Source organism: Geotrypetes seraphini, chromosome 10 (assembly GCF_902459505.1).
Source record: "Geotrypetes seraphini chromosome 10, aGeoSer1.1, whole genome shotgun sequence".
In the NCBI taxonomy this organism is placed as follows: Eukaryota; Metazoa; Chordata; class Amphibia; order Gymnophiona; family Dermophiidae; genus Geotrypetes; species Geotrypetes seraphini.
The window spans coordinates 102,911,845-102,936,190 of NC_047093.1; the positions used below are offsets into that span (position 1 = coordinate 102,911,845).

At 45.5% G+C, this 24,346-nt stretch overlaps 1 protein-coding gene across 3 annotated transcripts in view; it reads right to left on the reverse strand.

Annotated features, from left to right (window-relative positions):
- LRSAM1 (leucine rich repeat and sterile alpha motif containing 1) overlaps positions 1–24,346 on the reverse strand; it is a 542,506-nt gene that overhangs the window by 49,191 nt on the left and 468,969 nt on the right. For all 3 annotated transcript variants that reach the window (XM_033960298.1, XM_033960299.1, XM_033960297.1), the window contains 2 exons: positions 20,414–20,512; positions 2,316–2,447 (listed from right to left, as the gene is read on the reverse strand). In XM_033960298.1, the coding sequence (XP_033816189.1) occupies positions 2,316–2,447; positions 20,414–20,512 (231 nt within the window). The remainder of the gene's footprint in view (positions 1–2,315; positions 2,448–20,413; positions 20,513–24,346) is intronic.

Genomic DNA, 24,346 nt, shown 5'->3' on the forward strand with positions numbered 1-24,346 from the left:
CTTCATAGTGCCGCTGAATGACCAAAGCTAAACAGGGCATTTCGGGAGGAGTGTCGAGGGTGGGAGTTGGGCAGGATGTGGGCCGGCTTAGACTTAGTAATACAGCATGTATAACCGAAAGTTATACAGCCCAGGATTGACGGAACTTGGATGTTGTGACTTAGACTATGTAAAACATGGTCTAAGTCACAAAAACCCACCTAAAGTCAACAGATAAGCACTGCAAACACATAAAACTGACCCCACACACTACCCCAGTGATCACCGACCCCCCCCCCCCTAAAAATATTAATCACATCTTTAAAATTCAGCCTCCAGACCATCTGGCCACCTGGCATAGGAAAGCCTAGTCATCCAGCACAGAGGCAGCTTAAGCCGTCTTGGAGGTGGGTTAGGGACCCATAGAGAGGAGGACCCATGCCCATAAGCCCCTATAATCACTGCATTGATACTTAAACATGTGCACTCCCCTATACACCCCCAAAACCCTTTTGTACTGGCATAAGTGGCTCCTGCAGCCAAAAGGGCTATTGGGGTGGTAGATAAGTGGGTCTAGGGGATTCTGGAGGTGGTTTGGGGGGCTCACCATGACCTATAAGGGAGCTGTAGTGAGGAGAAGACATGGCACCCTTTTTGTGAAGTTCACAGCAGTGCCCTGTAAGGAACCCCACTATTTAGGTGGCATGTCTGGGTGTTCAGTCCATCACTTTGCAGACCCCTCCCACGCCCAACAGGGCTTGTTCTAGGCGTTTTTGCTTGGACAAAATGTTGGACGGAAATGTGGTATAAAGATGGACGATTTAGCGGCTTGGACGATCAGATCGGCAGGACGTATAATTAGACGATTTTCGAAACAAAAAAAAATTTTTGGACGTATTTTTCGAAAATGTGTCCTAGGCTGTTTTTTACTTTGGACGACTTGCGACTTAGACGCAAACGGACTTAGACGTACCTTTCAATTATGCCCCTCCACGGGTTTGAAAGCTATTCTCTATTTATGGATAAGATTTTCAGGTCTGACTTATAGTCAATGGAGAGCTCGTATGATACATCTTATTTTTTATTTATTTATTTTTAAAATTTCTATACCGTTTTTATCCAAAATGGTTCACAAAGGGTTACATACATAAAATGTTAAAAGTCTATACAAAATAATAAAAAATAAAATTGACATATTCAGTGTAGCATTAATTCAATGTGATATAAATCAATTGCTCAGAAAAACGCATTAACAAATAGTTGAGTCTTCAACATTTTCCTAAAAGAATTCCTCTCTCCACGTTTTCGAATCTGGCCAACAAGGCCAGTCCATAGCTTAACTCCTGCACATGTAAAAGTCATAGTGTTTGTGTCTGTATGTTTAAGGTTGGACTCCATCCTTTTTATATCTTTTTGAAGGTGCGGTCTCCAGAATTGTACACAATATTCTAAATGTTCACAATATTCTAAAGTCTTATACAGGAACACATATTTATAAATGATTTGGAAATTGGAACGATAAGTAAGGTGAATAAATTTGCAGATGACCCAAAACTGTTCAAAGTTGATAAAACGCATGCGGACTGTGAAAAATTGCAGGCAGACAGTAGGAAATAGGAAGACTTGGCATCCAAATGGCAGATGAAATTTAATGTGGACAAATATAAAGTGATGCATATTGTGAAGAATAATACAAATCATAGTTACCAGATGCTAGAGTCCAGCTTAGGAGTCAGCACCCAAGAAAAAGATCTAAGTGTCATCATAGACAATAAGCTGAAATCTTCTGCCCAATGTGTGGCGATGGCCAAAACATAAAACAATATACAGTACTAGGAATTATTAGAAAAGGTATGGTAAATAAGGCTCCATGGTTGACTTTACAATAAATATGTTTGGATGCCATTTACTTTTTGAGTTGCTCATTGACTCTTTGGTCTTTTGTCTCCTCCACTGTGGTGCTGCTTGCACTCCAAAAACCAAGCCATATTTCTCCATGTAGACCAGGGGTGTCAAAGTCCCTCCTTGAGGGCTGCAATCCAGTCAGGTTTTCAAGATTTCCCCAATGAATATGCATGAGATCTATTTGCATGCACTGCTTTCATTGTATGCTAATAGATCTCATGCATATTCATTGAGGAAATGCTGAAAACCTGACTGGATTGCGGTTCTCGAGGAGGGACTTTGACATCCCTGTTATAGACTGTTTCCAGAAACCAAAGACAGCACAAGTCATTATAGTATCATCAACAATCATTCACTTGCAAAAGATTTTTTTTTTTCTTGTGTCAGTGTTTGGAGGAGGGATTGAAGAAAGGACCTGCAGCATTGCCTACCTTTTGAAGGTCATTTGGAGTCATTCCTTTCAATACATCCAAGGAAATCCGATGGTGAGCAAAGACTGGAAGGTACTTTACAGCTGAGAGTTTTATTAATATAGTCACTAACTCTTTCTCCAATCCACTTTCCTACAAACCACAAGAACATTTCTGTTACACTAAGGCCCACGAGTTCATAAATGTGTAATACTATGACATCTAGACAGTGACATCTAGACAGTGACATACAAATACATTACTCACTTTCATAATGTTTTTCAGGCACTAATAAGACACAGAACAGTTTTCATTATGCATGATGGCATCATAGCCAGTCAAGCTGAAATTATATTAATTAAATTTAATCAGCTAAGATTCCTTATTTAATGAACATATAATCAAGTTACTTACATATAACAACTATTCTCCACAGATAGCAGGATAGAAGTCCTTATATATGGGTGATGCTATTCAATGGAACCACTGTGGGAAAGCTACCTCTAGATTTTCAACTCTGAAGAATTTTGAGCTTGACTGCACATATGCAATACTTCTTGTGCTACATCAGTGCAGTCAGTTCTTTATTGAGTTTAGCACCACCTCTCACTAAAACCAAATACCCCAAACAAATAACCATACTAATTTCTTACTCTCTTTGAAAATGACCAAAATTCTTTTTTTTTTTTTTTTTTGGTAAGTTCTAGTTGTAATACATCCTTGATAATTCTTTTGTAATCCGCCTTGAAGTGCAAGGTAATGGCGGAATAGAAATTCCTAATGTAATGTAATGTAGCATAACGCCAAGCACTATTCCTTCTAAGCTAAGTTGGAGTCTGCTAGTTGGAGGTACTGCTTCATGGTCACATTTTCAACAGTGATCTCTGCAGAACTCTAGGGACCCTGCCTGTTCCCAGCAACTGAAAACACAATATTGAAGCACTACCTCCTACTGGCAGCAATGCAGTTGGAGGACTCCAGCTCAACTTAGAGGGAACAGTGATACCAAGATAAAGAATGACTGTCTATTGGTTTCAGCACCGAAACTGGCCTGACATTCAAGTTAAGACATAGCAAAGTTAACCTAGTACAGTTAAAAAGTATACTGCCACTTTAAATCTTACTACCATTCATACCACACACATGCTGGTGCCTTCTCGTCTGATGTTGGTTCATGGGACCTGCAGTTAAGTAAAAGAGCTAAGAAGCCAATTAGGGGAGGTAGGTGGGTTATGAGAATATGCAGTATACCTGCTGTCTTTGGAGAGCACCTGCTACAGGTAAGTAACTGCTTTATCCAAAGACAAGCAGGTATATTATTCAAGTTTTCAACTTTTATTAAAGCTTGATATACCGCGTAACATTCCTAAGCGGTTTACATCGTATAATACTAAAAGTGAATAAAAATAGGGAGGTAAAACATACACAATTAAAATACTAAACAGCTTGTAAAAAAACTTCACAGGATACAAAAGGGAAATGGGTAGCTGGTTTTAAGAAAGGTTTGGACAATTTCCTGGAGGAAAAGTCCATAGTCTGTTATTGAGAAAGACATGGGGGAAGCCACTGCTTGGCCTGGATCAGTAGCATGGAATATGGATTGACCACTGTAAGAATGGGCTACTGGGCTTGATGGACCATTGGTCTGACCCAGTAAGGCTATTCTTTTTTATTAAATTTTTCATAAAATACAAACAACGCACAATACAACTCAACATACAAATCATGATGCTCTGATATCCCCCCATTCACTACCTAATACAGAAAAATCCTGACTATCAAAGGAACATCACCCTATCATTGAACCCCTAGAACCAAAACACATTCCCCTACCCCAATAGCACATCAAGAACAACGTCCCCTTCCCTCTCCCTCCTACCATTTCAAAAAAGGGGGAACGTGTGTTCTTCAATGCACCCCCAGAGAACTCCACCTCCCCTCCCTCTCCACCCTCCACAAACAACCCCCTCATCCCATAAAGATTTAGATCAAAGGAAAGCAAAGATTTTCTTACAAATCCACTCCTGGTGTGCATAATAACCAAAATGTTTAGCAGCAAGGCATCGTGCTTAATCTGAACAGCCAGTATATGCAATTCTATTTATCGCAAGACCTCAAACACCTGAAGCACTACTTGTATGTTTTTTCATGCTCTTACTGGGGTTGGATATTCATCATCAGTCTTTGCCCGTCTGCGGTGAGAGGAGAGCTTGTTAACACTCAAACAAAGGTTGAGGTGCTATTATGAAGAATAGGAGCCCCTGAGGAAAACAATGAAACGGCTGGGTAGCCATCGGGCTTAAAAAGATAAGTGCTCTTCTTAAATACATTAGCTCACCACATAGATGTAACAAAAATTATTGTGCCTGCTTTGAATAAGAACAATATTCACGCAAAGACCGATGATGAATATCCAACCCCAGTAAGAGCACGAAAAAACACAAGTAGTGCTTCAGGTGTTTGAGGTCTTGAGATAAATAGGATTGAATATTCAGGCTGTTCAGATTAAGCATGATTTATAATAGTTGAACAATCTGTTTTTCCCTTTCATGGTTTAGCAAAAAGGCATTCCATTTGCACCAACTTGAACAGCTGAAGAATCCAGTCCTATCCTGTCGGTGCTAAGCTGCATTTCCATTTCCAAGCAATTAGACATTTAGCAGCCGCCAGACCCATACGAACCAGCTTGGATCTGACATTGTGCAACCCCAAAAGACAGCTCTGAGGTAAATATTGAACTGGATCTTGTATCCAAAATGTCAAGGTGGTAGTGACATGTAACCAGAACAATTTGATATCAGAACATTCCCAGCAGATATGTAAATATGTACCTTTTCCCTTATTACACCTCCAGCAGACAGCACTAGTCTGGGGATACATAAAATGCAAGTGTGCCAGGGTAAGATAACAGCGTGTTAATACTTTGTAAGCATTTTCTTTGCACCAAAACACTATATGATGCCTTTTGAACCTCAAGACATATTTGTGCCCACTCCTCCCTTTAAAAAGTAAGACCCAAATCCTCCTCCCATTTCTGCAAATATGGATAATGAAGGACCTCCTTCCCCCTAAAATAATGATATAAAATTGAAATTGACCTGGGCACCCTCCCCAAAAGAAACCACATATTTTCTAAATGTTCAACATTATGTGGTGACTTCCTCGCCCATCCCATTGAAAACAGAAAATGGTGAAGTTGCATAAAGGCAAAGAAATCACACCAAATACCCTCCACCCTCCCAATAAGCTCATCAAAACTGGGAATCCTCCCACCCAAAATCACATCCCTAAACGTATTCAAACCCAGAGCAGCCCATCTGGAAAACGAACCCCTGACCATACCCACCGCAAAATGAGGTTCCCCCCTAATGGGCGCCAGAGAGGATATATACAGTGGTGCCTCACACAACGAACTTAATTGGTTCCAGGAGCAAGTTTGTTATGTGAAACGTTCGTTATGTGAAACGCGTTTTCCCATAGGAATACATGTAAAAAAAAATAATTCGTTCTGCAGCATAAAATATGCTAAGATGACATAAAAAAAGATAAATTTTTGGTTATTATTTTTATTTAGATACATCTAAAAACATAATTGTTTTTTAAAACAACACACATTTTTTAAATTTAAAGACAGACTAAGTAGAGTCTAATTTTACAGTGAGATAGGGCAGAGTCTCAGCGGCAAAAACTGGGACTTAACTGTTCATTTTTTTTTTTTTCTACCGTGTTTCCCCGATGATAAGGCAGGGCCATCAAATAAGACAGCCCCCCTTTTTAGAAAAAAATGTAAAATAAGGCACCCCCCCCGCAAATAAGCCACCCACCGATACCTGCGCTTACCCGAATCGGGTGGTACGGTGGGTGACTCCGTGTGGTCCTTGGCACCCCCGACACGATCGGGGCAAGAGGGAGCTCAAGCCCTCTTGCCCCCCGACTCCCCGACACGATCGGGGCAAGAGGGAGCCCAAGCCCTCTTGCCCCCCCGACTCCCCGACACGATCGGGGCAAGAGGGAGCCCAAGCCCTCTTGCCCCCCCCGACTCCCCGACACGATCGGGGCAAGAGGGAGCCCAAGCCCTCTTGCCCCCCGACTCCCCGACACGATCGGGGCAAGAGGGAGCCCAAGCCCTCTTGCCCCCCCGACTCCCCGACACGATCGGGGCAAGAGGGAGCCCAAGCCCTCTTGCCCCGCCGATTCCCCAACTCCCCGACAATATCGGGCCAGGAGGGAGCCCAAGTCCTCCTGGCCACGGCGACCCCCTAACCCCACCCTGCACTACATTACGGGCAGGAGGGATCCCAGGCCCTCCTGCCCTCGACGCAAACCCCCCCTCCCCCCAATGACCGCCCCCCCCAAGAACCTCCGACCGCCCCCCCAGCCGACCCGCGACCCCCCTGGCCGACCCCCACGACACCCCCAACCCCCTTCCCCGTACCTTTCTGTAGTTGGCCGGACAGACAGGAGCCAAACCCGCCTGTCCGGCAGGCAGCCAACGACGGAATGAGGCCGGATTGGCCCATCCGTCCCAAAGCTCCGCCTACTGGTGAGGCCTAAGGCGCCTGGGCCAATCAGAATAGGCCCGGGAGCCTTAGGTCCCTCCTGGGGGCAGGGCCTGAGGCACATGGTCGGGTTGGGCCCATGTGCCTCAGGCCCCGCCCCCAGGAGGGACCTAAGGCTCCCGGGCCTATTCTGATTGGCCCAGGCGCCTTAGGCCCCACCAGTAGGCGGAGCTTTGGGACGGATGGGCCAATCCGGCCTCATTCCGTCGTTGGCTGCCTGCCGGACAGGCGGGTTTGGCTCCCGTCTGTCCGGCCAACTACAGAAAGGTACGGGGAAGGGGGTTGGGGGTGTCGTGGGGGTCGGCCAGGGGGGTCGCGGGTCGGCTGGGGGGCGGTCGGAGGTTCTTGGGGGGGGGCGGTCGTTGGGGGGAGGGGGGGTTTGCGTCGAGGGCAGGAGGGCCTGGGATCCCTCCTGCCCGTAATGTAGTGCAGGGTGGGGTTAGGGGGTCGCCGTGGCCAGGAGGACTTGGGCTCCCTCCTGGCCCGATCGTGTCGGGGAGTCGGGGGGGCAAGAGGGCTTGAGCTCCCTCTTGCCCCGATCGTGTCGGGGAGTCGGGGGGGCAAGAGGGCTTGGGCTCCCTCTTGCCCCGATCGTGTCGGGGAGTCGGGGGGGCAAGAGGGCTTGGGCTCCCTCTTGCCCCGATCGTGTCGGGGAGGCAAGAGGGCTTGGGCTCCCTCTTGCCCCGATCGTGTCGGGGAGTCGGGGGGGCAAGAGGGCTTGAGCTCCCTCTTGCCCCGATCGTGTCGGGGAGTCGGGGGGGCAAGAGGGCTTGGGCTCCCTCTTGCCCCGATCGTGTCGGGGAGTCGGGGGGGCAAGAGGGCTTGGGCTCCCTCTTGCCCCGATCGTGTCGGGGAGTCGGGGGGGGGGCAAGAGGGAGCCAGGCGGAGAGAGGGCAGTTAAGCGCAGTGCCTGCGCGGAAGGATGCAGCTCGGGCGACTTCGTTGTGTGAAACGAAGTTCGTTGTACGAATCAAGACATAAAGTTCGTTGTGCGCAGCGTTCGCTGTGCGAGGCGTCCGTTATGCGAGGCACCACTGTACTAAACTAAACTAAACTAAACCTTAGGTTTGTATACCGCATCATCTCTACATTTGCAAAGCTCGACACGGTTAACAGGAGTTAGGGTAGGAGAATGGAAGGATGAAGAGGAAATTTAGAGGACTAGAAAATCAGAGAGGGAGGAAGAGTTACATTTTTGAGAATAACCAGGTTTTCAGATGTTTACAGAAGAGTTGGAGGGAGCTCAGATTCCTAAGAGGGGAGGTGAGGTTGTTCCAGAGCTCAGTGATTCTAAAAGGGAGGGAGGAACCTAGTTTTCCTACAAGGGAGACGCCTTTTAGAGAGGGAAAGGAGAGTTTCAGTTTTTGGGTGGATCTGGTGGAATTGGGGTTAGAGGAATTCCAAGAAAGAGGAATAAAGGGGGGGGGGGGAGGATGCCGTGTAGGATCTTGAAAGTAAGGCAGGCACATTTGAAGTGGACTCTGGAGATTATCGGAAGCCAGTGGAGCTTGGACAAAAGCGGTGAGACGTGGTCGAATTTGCTTTTTGCGAACATAAGCTTAGCAGCGGCATTCTGAATCCACTGGAGTCTTTGAAGGTTTTTCTTTGTTAGGCTTAGGTAGATAGAGTTGCAATAGTCCAGTTTGGAAAGGATGGTGGATTGGACAAGGACGGCAAAGTGTTTTTGATGGAAACAGGTTCTCACTTTCCTCAGCATGAAGGCTGAAGAAACATTGTTTTATTAGGGAGTTGAGGTGATCATTGAAGGAAAGTGTAGAGTCAATGATGACTCCCAGAATTTTACTTGAGTATTCAAGATGCAGAGTGGGGCCAGAGGACAGAGGGATGGCGGAAGAAACATTGTTTTATTAGGGAGTTGAGGTGATCATTGAAGGAAAGTGTAGAGTCAATGATGACTCCCAGAATTTTACTTGAGTATTCAAGATGCAGAGTGGGGCCAGAGGACAGAGGGATGGCGGTGGGCAGTTGGTCCAATTTTGGGCCGAGCCAGAGAAGTTTTGTTTTGGATTCGTTCAGTTTCATCTGCACAGTGTGGGCCCAGGATTGAAGGTTCGATATACATGAGGATATGTTCGCAGAGAGGTTGGTGAGGTTCCAGTCGGTCTCAAGGAGGACAAAGATGTCATCTACGTAAGTGTAAAGTGTTTCAAGGGGGGAGAGATGGAGGAGTTTAAGGGAGGACATATAAATGTTGAAAAGGATAGGGGAGAGAGGTGAGCCTTGTGGGACTCCACAGATCGGGTTCCAGGGGGAGGAAGAAGTGCCCTTCATGTTGACTGTGTAGGAGCGGGAGCTTAAGAACTTCGAGAACCAGTCAAAGACTGTGGAATTAATGCCTATCTCGGTGAGTTGGTAAAGTAGGATATCATGAAGGACGACATCAAAAGCTGCAGAGAGTCGAATTGAAGAAGGACGGCGAACTTGTTGCGAGAATGGAGATGTTGAACTTTTGAGATTAAGGAGGTCAGAAGGGATTCGGTGCTGAAGTTGGGATGGAAGCCGTATTGGTAGGGTAGCAGAATGGTGAATTTTTCAAGGTAGGAAGATAGTTGAGTGGATATGATGAATTCTAGCATCTTGGTAAGGAGAGGAATGTTTGCTATTGGGCGGTAGCTGGAAGGTGTAGAGGGGTCTAGATCAGGTTTTTTCAGTAGTGGGGCTAAGGAGATATGGCCCATTTCTGGGGAGAATAGACCCGAATGGAGGGCAGAGTTTATGAGAATGGTAAGAGAAGAGATGGCCTTAGAGGGAGTGTTCTTGTAAAGGTAGGCGGGGAATGGATCCAAGGTACAATTGCAGGATTTCAATTTGAGGCAGAGATTATGGACCAGGGATTCAGAAACAAGTTTGAAGGAAGACCAGGATCTGTCAGCTGGAATAGGGTAGGAGTCTGTAAGGATAGGGTTGGGGTCGATTGGAATCGGAGATTTGTAGGAGATTGCAGGAGGGAAGGAGCGCCTCAAGGTGGAGACCTTGTCGCTGAAGAACTTTGCCAGAGAATCGGCTGAGGGGGAGGAGGGGAGGATGGAGGCATTTTTGGAGGTTAAATAACGCCAGATGTTAAATAATGTGCTAGTCTGGTTGTTGGATTTGGAGATTTTGTCACCGTAGAAGTTTTTCCTTGCTTTTTTTAGAACTGTATTGTAGAATTTAATATTGACCCTCCAGGAGTGACTGTCTGTAGGGGATTTAGATTTTTTCCATTTTCGTTCCAGAGCTCGGCATTTCTGTTTCAGTTCTCTGTGGTATGGGAGGTACCAAGGGGCCTTGTGGGAATAGGAGATGGTTTTAGTGGAGAGAGGGGCGAGGGAAAGGAAGGTGGACTCGGAGAGGGCGACCCAGTTTTGCCAGTTTGTTTCTGGTTCTGCAGGTTTAGGGATGGGGAGAATTTGTCAAGAAAATTGGTCCAGTATAGATTGCTCGAGATTTTTTTGCAGAAGGTGATAGAATTTGAGGTGCGGGATGGGGGCCCAAAATGTGACATGAAGATTGGGAGACAGAAAGCCCCTAGGAAGTGATCGGACCAGGGAACGATTTCCCAGCGAATGTCAGTGGTTGAGGTTTTGTGAGTAGTGAGATCCAGAAAACTGATGAGGTCTAGTGTGTGGCCTTTTTCGTGGGTAGGGGAGAGAGTGGGAGGGGGGAAGACTAAAGAGGAGAGGAAGCTATTAAATTCGGATGCGTCCTTGCTGGTGACATTGTCAAGGTGGAGATTGATATTACCGATGATCAGTAATCTTTGAAATTTGAGGAAGGCGTTTGTTATGGTTTCAAAGACGAGTTCTGAGGAATTGTTCCCAGGGGTAGGTGGGCGGTATAGGAGCACCCAGTGGATGAGGGTGGTACTCATCGTTAACTGAGGCTAGCATGTATTCTAATGAGGAGAGGCTGCCCTTTTCAAGGAGCTGGACATCGAAGAATGATTTGAAAAGGAGAGCCAGGCCGCCTCCTTTTCGGTTAGTTCTGGGAGAGAAGAGGCCTTGGTAGCCGTGGGAGCAAAGTTCAATTTGAGTAAATTGGTCATCTTTTGTGACCCAAGATTCTGTGATGAATAGGAATCCGGGGTCTGAATCCTCAAGTAGGTCCTTCAAGATTTGAATCTTATTACAAGCGGATCTGGCATTGCAATAAAGTGTCGGGACTGGGGTGAGAGAATCAGAGGCAGGGTCGGAGATAGTGGAAGCGGGGACAGGTTTTAGGGAGGCGTGGTTGACTTTACGAGGGTTTTTATAGGATGGGTGGTGTTTGGGGCGTATCAGCGTGGGGATTCTGAGGCCAGGGTAGGTACTGCGGGCATTTGCAGGGTCAAGGAGGTTGGGGGAAGGGGTGTCAGGCAGGGGGAGAGTTTGAGAGAAGAGCAGAGTAGGAGAAGAAGGAGCCAAGAAGGTGTTTTCATGATGAGAGTTGGGGGACCTATGGGCTAGACAGGCCTGTTTGGGGCGTGAGAGGTTAAGGATAGAGGAGCGGCTAGATAATGAAGTACTAGGTATTAGCACAGACTAGGTATTAGCACAGACTAGGTATTAGAAGAAAACTAGTAAAGCGTTTCTAAATTTGGAAAAATTCTGAAATTGATCTAGTGGAAGGGGAGTGAAGATAATCCGGCTATTGATTCAGTGCTCAAATTAGCATAGACTGTTAGATACAATAGGCATTTAACAGATTATTTAAGAATCAACAACAGTTATCAAATATTAAGAAAAACAGCAAGCATTTAACAGATTATAAGAGTCAACAAGTATTTAACACAATTTTTGTTTGCTTTTGCCTTTTATATATATATATATATATTTTATTTTTTTTTTGAGAGCTAGTAATTATACTTTACAGTTGAATGAATTCACGATAATACTTAACAATTAGAAAAGTTTTCCCTGCTGGCTCGGGGGATGGCTGTGTGCTTCAGGAATCGCTGATTTTTCAATGGCAGAGGTCTCCTGTTGGTTCGGGGAGAGGCGGAGCAGTGTTCCCACGCTCTTCTCCTCTCTGGATGCCTCTGTGTTCCCAGCAGCCCGCAGGTATCGGTGTGGGGGCTAAGAAATGGCTGTGTGCCTCAGGAATCGCTGATTTTTCAAAGGCAGAGGTTTCCTGTTGGATCGGGGAGAGGTGGAGCAGTGCTCCCACGCTCTTCTCCTCTCTGGATGCCTCTGTGTTCCCAGCAGCCCGCAGGTATCGGTGTGGGGCTGCTGGGAACACACCCACTCTTTTCTCCGGCCCTTGCAGCAGAGACCCACCAAATGTCACAAATGGTTATATATCTCCTGTAAGTCAACAGAGATTATAGACGATGTCCAAAGCCAATACTGGAGTTTGCAGGAAGGAAAAAAACTCTGTTCCAACCTGACCCCCAACTTAAAATCCGCAACGGACCAATCCAACAAAAATCGCAGCTGCACTGCCAAATAGTACCAGTGCAAATTGGGAACTGCTCTACCACCATCCTCCCTAGCTGACCACAGTACCCTTTGAGATAAACGAGGATTTCTACCCTGCCAAATAAATGTACAAAATTATTTATGCAAAGATTGCAGCACCCTATATGGCACCTCCAATTGCAGAGTTTGAAACAAAAACAACAAACACGGCAGCAGATTCATTTTAATTACAGCTATGTGCCCCTAACAGGAAAGCCACAACTCATCCCATTTCTGCAAATCAGCCTTCACCGAAGAGATAATACCTGCATAATTAAGCTCATAAAGGCGAGATACATCACTAGGTAATTGAATACCCAAATACCTGATAGAACCCACAGCTCTCTTAAAAGGAAAAGAATCAAGCAGCCTCTGCTCCTCAGTGTCAGTCAAGGTGACCCCCCAAAATTCTGATTTGTCCATAAATCTGGCCAGTCGACCAAAAGAGTGGAACAGCTCCAGTAAAACCGGGAAAGTAAGAACCGGATCCGGCACATATAACAGAATATCATCGGCAAAAAGAGCTACTTTATGCTCCTCACCTCCTATGTGTAGACCTCTAAACTCCCTCCGCTCCCAAATCCAACTGGCAAGTGGTTCAATATATATTGCAAATAAAAGTGGGGAAAGGGGACACCCCTGACTTATACCCTGCCCAATAGAAAAAAAATCCATATAATGTCTATTAAGTTTAATAAACGCCTGTGGGGAATTATAAAAATATGAATCCAGGTGGGCTTAAATACTCTTCTTCATAAACAGTCCAAACGTAGCACCCTTTATCATAAATTTCATTTCTTTCATTTTGGCAATTGCCCCAGGCGCTATCTTGCTCGGTTCAGTCTGTCGCAGTATGGCAACTTTTATGTTCTTATGTTATATTATGATGAGGAGGGTTCATAAAGCTTGGAGCTATGAAAAGTTTTTGAGCCTCAAATGGCACTGCTGAGGGTGGCGGGGAAACTTTCACAGTCTGAATCCAGCAAAAGATTCAGACTGTGAAATAAATAATTGGCTTTAGAGAATGACACGGTGACTGTTATCCGTGGCTAGCCCGCAGGAATGGGGAGGAAAAAACCCTAGTTACCATGGGTACGGGGACAAGACCATTCACCGCCCCATGGAGAGGTGAATGGCCTTGTCCCCGCAGTAAAGTATCTGCCGCGTTGCTTCCCTTTCCAACCCTACCCGGTCAGCAGCCCTCCTCATGATTGTGACACTTGCTCCCTCCCAATTGGCAGCGGCTCTGATTTGCAACTGAAGAAGCGATCCGCTTTCTTGTTTCTTGCCATAGCCATGAGGTTGAATTGGGGCTACCCCCAGGTCCGCTTGAAATGCCTCCAGAGACAAGGCCCACTCACCCGGATCCAGTGTTTGTCTGCTGAGGAAGACTGCTTGAACACTGTCTGCTTCCTCCACATGTGCTGCTGTCAGCGCTATAAGATGACGCTCTGCCCATAGAAACAGCAGGTAGGCTTCCTGTGCCAGAGGAGTGCTCTTGACGTAGGCAATTGACGTAGGCTACTGCTATCACTTTGTCAGAGAAGACCGATAGCTTGGCCCTCCAGGGTCTTCTGCAAACTCATCTGGACTAGTCGAATGGCTCGGCGCTCCAACCAGTTGATGGACCGCTTCCACTAAGAGGTCCAACATCCCTGAACAGGACAATGATTGCACTGTGCTCCCCAGCTCCAAAGGTTGGCAGTTGGCATCTGTCGTCATCATCATGATCCAGGAGGAAATGATTAGCGGTATGCCCCTGTGGAGCCAATTTGGTAGAAGCCACCAGTCCATCCTCAGGCTTCCAGAGTCCAAGGCAGACGTGCTTGCAAGGCATCCCTGTGCTGAGCCCAGAAAAAGAATAATCATTGCTGAAGAGGACACTTGTGCACCCTCGCCCAAGGTACGACATCCAGCATTGCTGCCATGGATCCCAGAATCTGAAGATAATCCCATACTGAAGGAGAGGGCCACTGAAGAAGGGCATAAATCTGGGTATACAGCTTCTGTCTACGTGTCTCTGGGAGATAGATGCAGCCTGTCTCAGCAAAGAAAAGAACATCCAGATATTCCAACGATTAAGTGGGCATCAGATGACTCTTCCTGAAGTTGACAATCCAGCCCAAACCCTCCAGCATCCGGAGCATGCGTTCCACCGTGCGGCGTCCCTCTTCCAATGAGGGCACTCTGTTCAGCCAGTTGTCCAGGGTGCTGTTGCCAGCCCAAAATGCAGGGCGAAGAACTGGTAATGTTCCAGAACATGAAACCGCAAAAACTTGCAGTGGGCTGGAAAAATGGGAATGTGCAAGTACTCTTCCGTGAGATCCAGAGAGGCTAGAAACTCTCCTGGGGGTCACTGCTGCAATGACCAAAGCACAGTCTCCACTCAAAATTGGGGAATCTTGAGATCCAATATCGGCTTCCAAACTTCTAAGCCTTTCTTTGGCACGATAAAGTAAAGTATCTGCCCGAGCCCAAGAGCTCGGGAAGCAGCAGCTCTATAACTTGAATATCCAGCAAGCGCTGAACACTGTTTTGGACCCAGAGAGCTATGACTGGGCCACCCGTTGGAGAGCTCATGAACTAATCTGTCAGAGGTCGAGTAAACACCAGCTTGAAACCTGACCGAATGATGTTCAAGATTCACTGGTTGGATGTAATGCGCAACCAGGCAGGAAGAAATGTGGCGAGCCGGTACCCTATGCGCCATGACACATCTGTCTGCCTGGCATCATTGAGCTTTTCTGGCCACTGGCACAGAAAGGGAAGATGAAGGATCGGTATGTCAGGAGCCTGGGAATATCTCTGCAACGTGGCATTTGCATATGGTCTGGAATGCCAGGAGTCATTAAAATTAGAATGACCAGAACCCCTGATGGATCTAGGTTGACTACCAGGCAGAGTCTTAGGCAACGGTCCATCACCGAATCCATGAAGTTATCCAGACCTTACATCATAATAATAAGATCCTCTTTAATAAATAACTCCACCAAACATTAATATAAAAGTGAAATATTGTGCTCAATTAAACAAATATCCAGCCGCTGGCAGGGATGTTCAGCTATACATCATAGCACACCCTGCCTGCCTGTCATCCAGACTAGAGAATGACATGGTGGCTGTTCCCACCAAAACAGGGGAGAAAAAAGAAGTGGTCACTGCGGGTACGGGGAAAAGTCCATTCACCGCCCTGTGGTGCGGTGAATGGCCTTGTCTCCACAGGGAAGGGAGGGAACGCACGTGGTCGCCGATTGCGCTCCCTCCCTCCATACTGATAGCTATCGCCGCCTGATTGCCACCGCCGCCCAAACATCTCCCTCCCTCCATCCCTTCTGATCACTGCTGCCCGATCGCCACAGCCGCCCGATCACCGCCACTGTCTGAGCATCTCCCTCCCTCCTGATCGCTGCCACCCGATCGCCGGAAGTTGCATCAGAGATGACCTTTCCTGCAGCCACATGCGATTTCAACGCTCCAGCTGTTGGTAGGAAGCACTTTTAGAGAAATTGCCTGCCGTGAAGGTAAGGATCAGGGAGGGAGAAAGGGAGGAAAGGTGGGGTGGAGAAGAACAGACTCTGAAGGGACCTGGGGAAGGTGGGGTAGAGAGGCATAGATGCTGAAGGGAACTGGGGAAGGTGGGTTAGAGAGGAACAAACGCTGAAGGGAATTGGAGAAGGTGAGTGGAGAGGAACAGATGCTAAAGGGAACTGGGGAAGGTGGGGTGGGGAGGAACAGATGCTGAAGGGAACTGGGGAAGAGAGAGATTTCAGACTATGGGTGGAGTGGAGGGAAGAAGGGTAGCAGACCAATTGGGGTGGGGGTGGAGGGAGAGATGGAAGGGAGAGGCACAGTAACAGAGCATATGGAAGAGACAGAGATGGCAGTGGATGGAAGGAAATTAATGAGAAGACGAGGAAAGCAGAAACCAGACAACAAAGGTAGAAAAAATATTATATTATTTTATTTTTTTTGCTTTAGAATAAAGTAGTATATTAGTTGTGTTGATAAAAATTTATAAACAAAGCCCTGCCAGCTGAACATCTCTTTCTCTAGTTCAGCAGCCAGAACTTTGATTTATAAGGAAGGAATAAGCTAAATATTGTAGGACTGAGGCTTGTATGGACGCTGCGGAAATAGTAGTCACAGGGACGAGGCGGGGATGGGGCGGGGACAGTGGTTGCGGGGATGGGGACGGGGTGAGGACGGGGCAGTGACAGGGACAGTGGTCGTGTGGACGGGGCCATGACGAGGACAAATTTTTTCCCCTTGTCATTCTCTAATCCAGACCATGCCAAACAATAACTGCCCCTTAAAAGGCAGTCTGGCCAGAGTAGCCTTATAGGTGGAATCACTAGCCCACTGGTGAACCCATAACATCCGGCGAGCAGAGATGGAGTACTCTGACACCTTAGCCAGAACTCTCATGAGATCATACAAATATCCGCAACATAATCTGTCCTGGCCATCAGAAGCTGAGAAGGGGGGTCCACTGCCTCACTCTCCAGGGTGTGCAGTAGAAACAGGTGCGTGCCATGAACAACATCACCAATGCAGCTTTAATACCCAAAGTAGCAGCCTCAAAAAGCTTCCAGAGGATCACATCCATCTGGTGATCCTGCATATCCTTCAACAATACACCATCCTCACTGGGCAGAGAGGTGCACTTAGCCATCTGCGCAACCAAGGTATCTACTTGGGGCTGCGTCAACAGCTGCTGACACTCCTGTGCCATAGGATACAAGCAGGACATAGCTCTAGCAATCTTTAGAGAACCTTCTGGAGACTCAAACTGCTCCAAAACCAGAACACTCATGTCAGGGTGCCAGGGAAAGGTAGATGACTGCGAGTGCACACCACAGAGGAAAGAAGAAGAGGTGGATGGAGCTGGTTGAAGAACTAAGTTCAATTCCTGCAACGACTCCAAAATGAGATCTGGCAGCACCGCAAACCTAAATAAGCACAAAACAGTAGAATCATCCATAGAATCTATGGTCCCTGAAGGATCTGCTGACCCAGCGCAGAACCCAGCGTGGTCTCCTACTGCGGGTGCAAACAATGAATCAGTAAGTGAGACATCAGCATCTGGGTCCCCCAGATCAGGATCAGAAAGCTTAAGAGCCACACCAGATGGAGGTGAGGAGTGCCCAAAGGCACCATGCCACTAAGAGATGCCACAGAGGGGCATTGAGACCTTTCAGAGGGAGAACACTTGGTCTGAATCTCCGACCACAAAAATTTCATGAATTTGAAGAAAGTGTCCGGCTCCTTGGTCATAAAGTTACCCTTAGATGACTTACATTTGCGTTCCTTGGGCTGCAGAGGATCCGCAGCCAGGCAGATGAGCGTAGAAGCAGTACCAAGCCCCCAAAACAGCAATGGCCGCCCCGCCAGGCTAGCTGACCTTTTGGGCACTTGTTGCAGTGGGGGAGAAATTAATTTGGGCACCACTGTTCCTCCCTCATGGCCACATCACACGGTGCAAGGATGCTCTAAAAACAGTAACTTTGTACAATTCTGGCATAAATACACATGAGGAGAGCCCAAGGATTCCATCCCAGCAGTATTCTAGGTCAAAAATGAAGTTTTGAGAGTGCAGGGAGCTGAAGAAAAAAAGATCACTAAAAATCCTTGATGGCTGCCAGCACTAAATTTGCACCATGTGTATTTATGCCAGAATTGTACAAAGTTACCGCTTTTAGAGCATCCTTGCACCGTGTGGCATGGCCATGAGGGAGGAGCAGTGGTGCGCAAATTAATTTCTCCCCCACTGCAACAAGCGCCCAAAAGGGATGGAAAATCTTTCATATGCTGAGAGATTGGAGAAACTGGGACTCTTTTCCCTGGAGAAGAGGAGACTTAGAGGGAATATGATAGAGACTTACAAGATCTTGAAGAGCATAGAAAGAGTAGAGAGGACAGATTCTTCAAACTTTCGAAAAAAAAAAAAAAAAAAGAACAAGAGGACATTCGGAGAAGTTGAAAGGGGACAGATTCAAAACAAATGCTAGGAAGTTCTTCTTTACCCAACGTGTGGTAGACACTTGGAATGCGCGTCCAGAGGACGTAATAGGGCATAATATGGACGTAATAGGGATTCAAGAAAGGATTGGACAATTTCCTGCTGGAAAAGGGGATAGAAGGGTATAGATAGAAGATTACTGTGCATGTCCTGGACCTGTTGGGCTGCCGCGTGAGCGGACTGCTGGGCACGATGGACCTCGGGTCTGACCCAGCGGAGGCAGTGCTTATGTTCTTATGTGCTTTATTTTACCTTTCCCTAACTTTAAAACCTGTGATTTTTGACGAGGAGGAACAGAGTGGAACACTCAAATATCCAAAACCTCACTTTTTAAACATCCCCCAATGTGTCACACAGGTTGCCAGCTTGTTTTTAAAAGGATCAAACATTAGTACTGCAAGCCTGCTTCCGGTTCTCTCACAATAGCTGGATGATTCAAATCACTGTCCACAATGCTGTGAATGCTTCACCAATTTGAGCTTCGGGCTGCCAGTCAGACTCCTTTGTCTGACTACACCTCCACCCCTGTGGACCACTGGATGGGCAGAAGCGTGACGACACAGCAGGTCCCCTGCGAGACACTCCTGAGCCTCCTAAGGGTGCCCAACTGTCTATGCTTGACCCCTGCTTAACAGGAGGTGAGACCATTTTAGGGATGGCCCTGAACTCCGGAGAAAACCATGCAGCCTGGCTAAGAAGTACCCAGTGGGATCGGCCTGTCAGCTACAGAATATTCAAGCAGGCAAAACTTCAAAATTGCTCCAAACACTGAACTACCCGAAAAGGGGACGGAATTACATCGAATTAAAAATAAGAAAATGGAGAGAGCAGAACATACAACTGCATCCAGGCGTGCAAAAGGAAAAAAATTGTAGTGAAGTAGACCAGAGGTAGAGTGAAAAATCCAGAGTGAATTCCTTCTGCAACCATGCGGCTAAAGGGAAATAACCCTAATGTGAGAATGTCTCACCTATTGCACTAGAAATTTACATTTAATTCATAAGAACTGCCATACTATGTTAAGCCAAAGGTCCATGAGAGTCACATAGTAGTGTGTCATGTATGCAAGCATCATCTAACAGATGTGTACTTATTGAAAAGAAGTTTGGAACGACTGCTATATAGAATCAAAACAAAACTTAAATGACTCCATGGTATCTGATGTGTTATGATGGGCAGATTGGCGCTTAGACAGCAACTCCAGTAGCTGGGAAGTAAAGCCAGTGCCGGACAAACTTCTGTGCCCAGAAATGGCATAGACAGATCATGATTAAGTATGCGTGTATTATTCTGTCTTGTTGATCAGACTGGATAGACTTTGCAAGCCTTTATTTGCCGTTGTTTATTATGTTACTATGAAAGAACTTACTGGCTCACCTTAAGCCTGGCACTATCTGGAGTACCTTAACATCCAGCCAGAAAGGATGGGGAAATGCAGTGACAAAGAGAAGCATATGCATGGAAATATGATCATATAACTCCTTTACTAAAACAGTTACATTATTTACCGGTCCATTCGTGAATACAATTCAAGATATTAACTTTGACGTATAAAACTTTACATATAAAACCTTACATAAACCTTCCTGATTATCTGGCATCGTTAATTATTCCATATTCCCCATCAAGAGTTCTTCGATCTTTACAGGACAACAGATTAGTAATCCCACATCCCTCAAAAAAAAATGGGAGAGAACTAGAAATTCAGCTTTCTTTGCAATAGCTCCAGCCTTATGGAACTCTTTACCATCTAGTTTGCAACTGGAATCATCATATTCTCGTTTTCAAACTCTTTCGAAAACTTCTCTCTTTGAACATGCTTTCTATTAACTTTATAACTAGTAGAGAACACGTCTTTGCTTTTATTTGATATATTTTATTGTAAACCGCCTTGAATTGTGCAGTAACTAAGGCAGTATATCAAGTTTAATAAACAATAGCTCTATTATTGCTGCTGCTTCTGAAAAAGGAATGGGATCTCATAAAAGAAGGAATTCTATGTTATTTCTGGTATACAAATTTCTAAAGGCCTTTCTCCTAGGATATTATGCCAGGAAGCATATAGGGTATCCCTGTACTTGTGCTATAGTAGTCACAGTTTCTTACCTGTAGTTTAAGAGAGAGGGGCTTCTGGTTTAATAATCGCTGATACTGTATTAACCAGTAATTCTCCTGTTTTGCTTCATTTTTTGCATCCATCTCCAGCTACAATAAAAAAGCAGGACAATTTTTCATTGTTAAAAGATGTATGCCAATATGTTTGTAATCTGATAATAGTAAGGATGGGGGCTTGTACACTTTTTTGCTGTTATTCACTTTCGTTTGTATATTTGTTGATCCCTTTCTTTGTGTTGTCATTGGGCATATGCTTAGCATTTTCACAAGAACACAAACATTCAGCACTGCTGTTTCGCTACTTAGACACAAATAACAAATTGTGAATAGTCTAGGTAGATTGTGAGCCTGCTGTGACAGATAGGGAAAAATGCTTGAGTATCAGAATGTGAAAACTGCTTAGACAATCTCCATTGATCAGTAGTATATAAATAACAAAAAAAACTTGGAAATTTGGAATAGTCTAAAGAAGGCTAAAACGTCCAAGTGTATTTTTTTTTTTTTTTTTGGTAAATCTTTATTCATTTTAAAGCCAAAAATAAGTGCAACATATTATACAATCATTTACACTTTAACAGCACTTATTATTATTCTATGGCAAATACATATATCATCCCCCCCTTCTATTTATCCCAAAATTTGCACTCAAAATTAACAAAATAAAAAAATCTTCCCACCCACCCTGGATGTGTATTATCAAAAGGGGAAAATCAACAATCACTCCTTACAGAATTTTGTCAATGGCTCCCAAATAGACATAAACGTCCTATAATGTCCCTGTTGTATGGCTACCATACGTTCCATTTTAAAAGTGTGACATAGAGATTCCCACCAAAAAGTATAATTTAATCGATCACAGTTTTTCCAGTTCCTCAAAATATGTTGTATGGCAACCTCTGTCATTATAAGGAGAAGTTTGTTATTCCGAGCAGATATTTGGCTTTTAGCCCGAATTAACGTACCAAATAAGATGGTATCGTATGTCAATGCCACTGGATTTTCTAATATTTTGTTCACTTGATACCAGATGGATCTCCAAAATTTAAGAATCAAGGGACAATAGTACAATAGATGATCCAATGTCCCAACTTCGAGACGACAGTGCCAGCATCTATTAGATTTGGAACAATCTAATTTCTGTAATCGAACAGGGGTCCACAATGCTCTATGTAACAAGAAAAACCATGTTTGTCTCATAGATGCAGACGCCGTACATCTCATCCTTCAAATCCAAATTCGTGGCCCTTGAGACGCAGTAATCTGATGCTTTATCTCAATTCTCCAAATGCCACGAAGACCAGTCTTTGGTTTCTTATTCAAAAATTCAGATATTAATTTGTACCATTGAGCGGCCTGATGTCCCAGGAAGTCTGTCTAGAAGCATAGAACCGGCAAGCTATACTGATTTTTAAGATTTTGCCAATCAGGGAACCCCTTCTGAATGGCTTGCTTCAACTGCAACCATCTATAACTTTGAGACTTAGCAATACCAAATGTGTGTTGCAGTCGTGAAAAGTCAAGCATCTTTTCATCTGATACTACATCATCCAGAGTATGTATGCCTGCTTTCATCCAATGCTTCCAGATGACCTTAAACCCGCCAATTTGAATCAGGTGTATTTCAATACTCAATGTGACTTTTTTTTCCAACAGTTTCCTCCTATTAGACACCAAATACTGGCCCTCACCCTCTGGAGCAAACTGACGTAAAGTATCCCTCAATCAATCGCGACTTCTCTAAAGAAGCCCAATAATGACAGAGCTGACAATAAGCAAACCGGATGCCCCACCGAGACACCACCCAATTCTGCAGGATTTCAAAACTCAAAAGCTCCCCGTCCTACTGGATCAAGTGCTTCAGCCTCTCCAGCACCCAATCCCTATACACTTTATTTTCCAGACCCGGCCTAAAAGATACGTTCCCACAAAGGGGCAATAGATCGGTCACCCTGGAGTCTCCCAAGAGTCGAATCAACCTCTGCCAGACCTCCTGGAAAGGCTGTAATAACACACTATCCCGCAACCACCTAGGCGTGTGCGCATAAACCAAATGCAACAACGCAAGGAGTTGATGCAGGGCATAATACGCTCATTCCAAATGAACCAGTGTATATCGACTAGAGGAGAGGACCCAGTCCCCTAAATGGCGGAGGAGACAAGCATTGTTATACAGCTGAATATCCGATAACCCCAATCCCCCTGTGCTTCACCAATGTGGCCAATTTAATTTTTGGCTTCTTGCCCGCCCAGCAAAATCTCGAGAACCAACCCTCTAAAATTCTTATATCCCGGACCTGCAACTTCAAGAGTAAAGTCTGCAAGACATAAAACCATTTAGGCAGCACCATCATAAGAATCAAGCAAATAAGTCCCATCAAAGGGAGCGGCAATATTTTCCACCCATCTAAAACCTTCTCCGTCCACTGATGTAGGAGTGGAATATTGTTGGTATAAACAATTGCGTATCCATTCTCAACTGGATACCTAAATACTTGCACTCTCCGGCCGCCCATTTAAGTGGAAACCCTGGCCCCCAAAGCTGCTTCAACATCCCAGAAGAAGGAAGAGCCTCCGATTTATCCCTGTTAATTCGCAAAACCGCATAAGTATCATATTCTTGAAAAAGCTCCAATAGGTCCCCCAGGGATGCCCGAGTATCCAACAAATGGATCAACAAATCGTCCACAAATGCGGCCAAGTTAAATTCCTCGGGACCCACATGTATCCCCCAGATGGATTGCATATTTTGGATATCCCTTATCAGGGGATCCAACGTCAGCACAAAGAGTAATGGGAACAGTGGACACCCCTGCCGAGTTCCCCCCTGAATATGAAAACTGTCAGAAGTGCAATTGTTCACAAAAATCCTGGCGGACAAGGATCTTATGGCATACAAGGATCTTATGGCTGACAAAAAATCCCCCAAACCCATAAGCACACAGTGTCACAATGTCGCAAACAAGAAGTCCCACCGGACCCTATCAAAAGCTTTGTCTGCATCAAAACTAATTGAAATGGAAGGAACCCATCCCCTCTGTCTCTGCTCCAAGGACAAGATTTTCCGCAAATTTTTGACTGTGGTTCTACCCCATACAAACCCAACTTGGGCCAAGTCATGCGAGTCGCCAAAATCTTGGCCAATAACTTCACCTCAGTATTTAATAAGGAGATGGGGTGATATGAGGACGGCGACAATGGGTCGCACTCAGGCTTTGGGGAAAACCAAAATACAGGCCTCATTCAGTCCCTGAGGCAGAGACTCTGCATTGATCATCACACTATACAATCTCGTCAGTGGCTCAACTATTTCCTCCCCTATAAGTTTATATAACTCGATACAGAATCCATCCATCCCTGGAGGTTTTAGAGAAGGGCTCTGTTGTATAGCCCACAAGACCTCCTCTTTTGTTATCGGCACATTGAGGTAGGATGTCTCCTCTGGAGTCAACTGAGGCTTAGGTCATCCACAGGGAGTCCCGAATCAACCGGAGCTGTATACAGTCAGGCATAAAATTACTTTAAAAAGGCACAAATATCCCTATCCAAATGTATCCTTTTCTCCTGGGCAAATCGTAACTGCTGGATTCATTTCTGCCCCTCTTTATGCCTAACAAGTAGGGCTAGCAATTTACTCCCCTTATTTCCATGTCGATAGAAGTGATACTTAAAATACATTAAAAATTTACTCACCCGTTGGTGCAATTTTTCATTGAGTGCCACTTGAAGCTCCAACAATGCCGCATAGTGAGCAGGGCACCGAGTCACGCCATATCACCTGCGGGCCAACTGCAACTCCTGCTCAAGTCTAAGAATATCCCTATTATGCATCTTCCTAACATGACTGCTATGCCATGAAGGTATTTAAACGTTTCTATCATATCTCCCCTCTCCTATCTGTCCCTATACGCCTTATGATGAAGACCA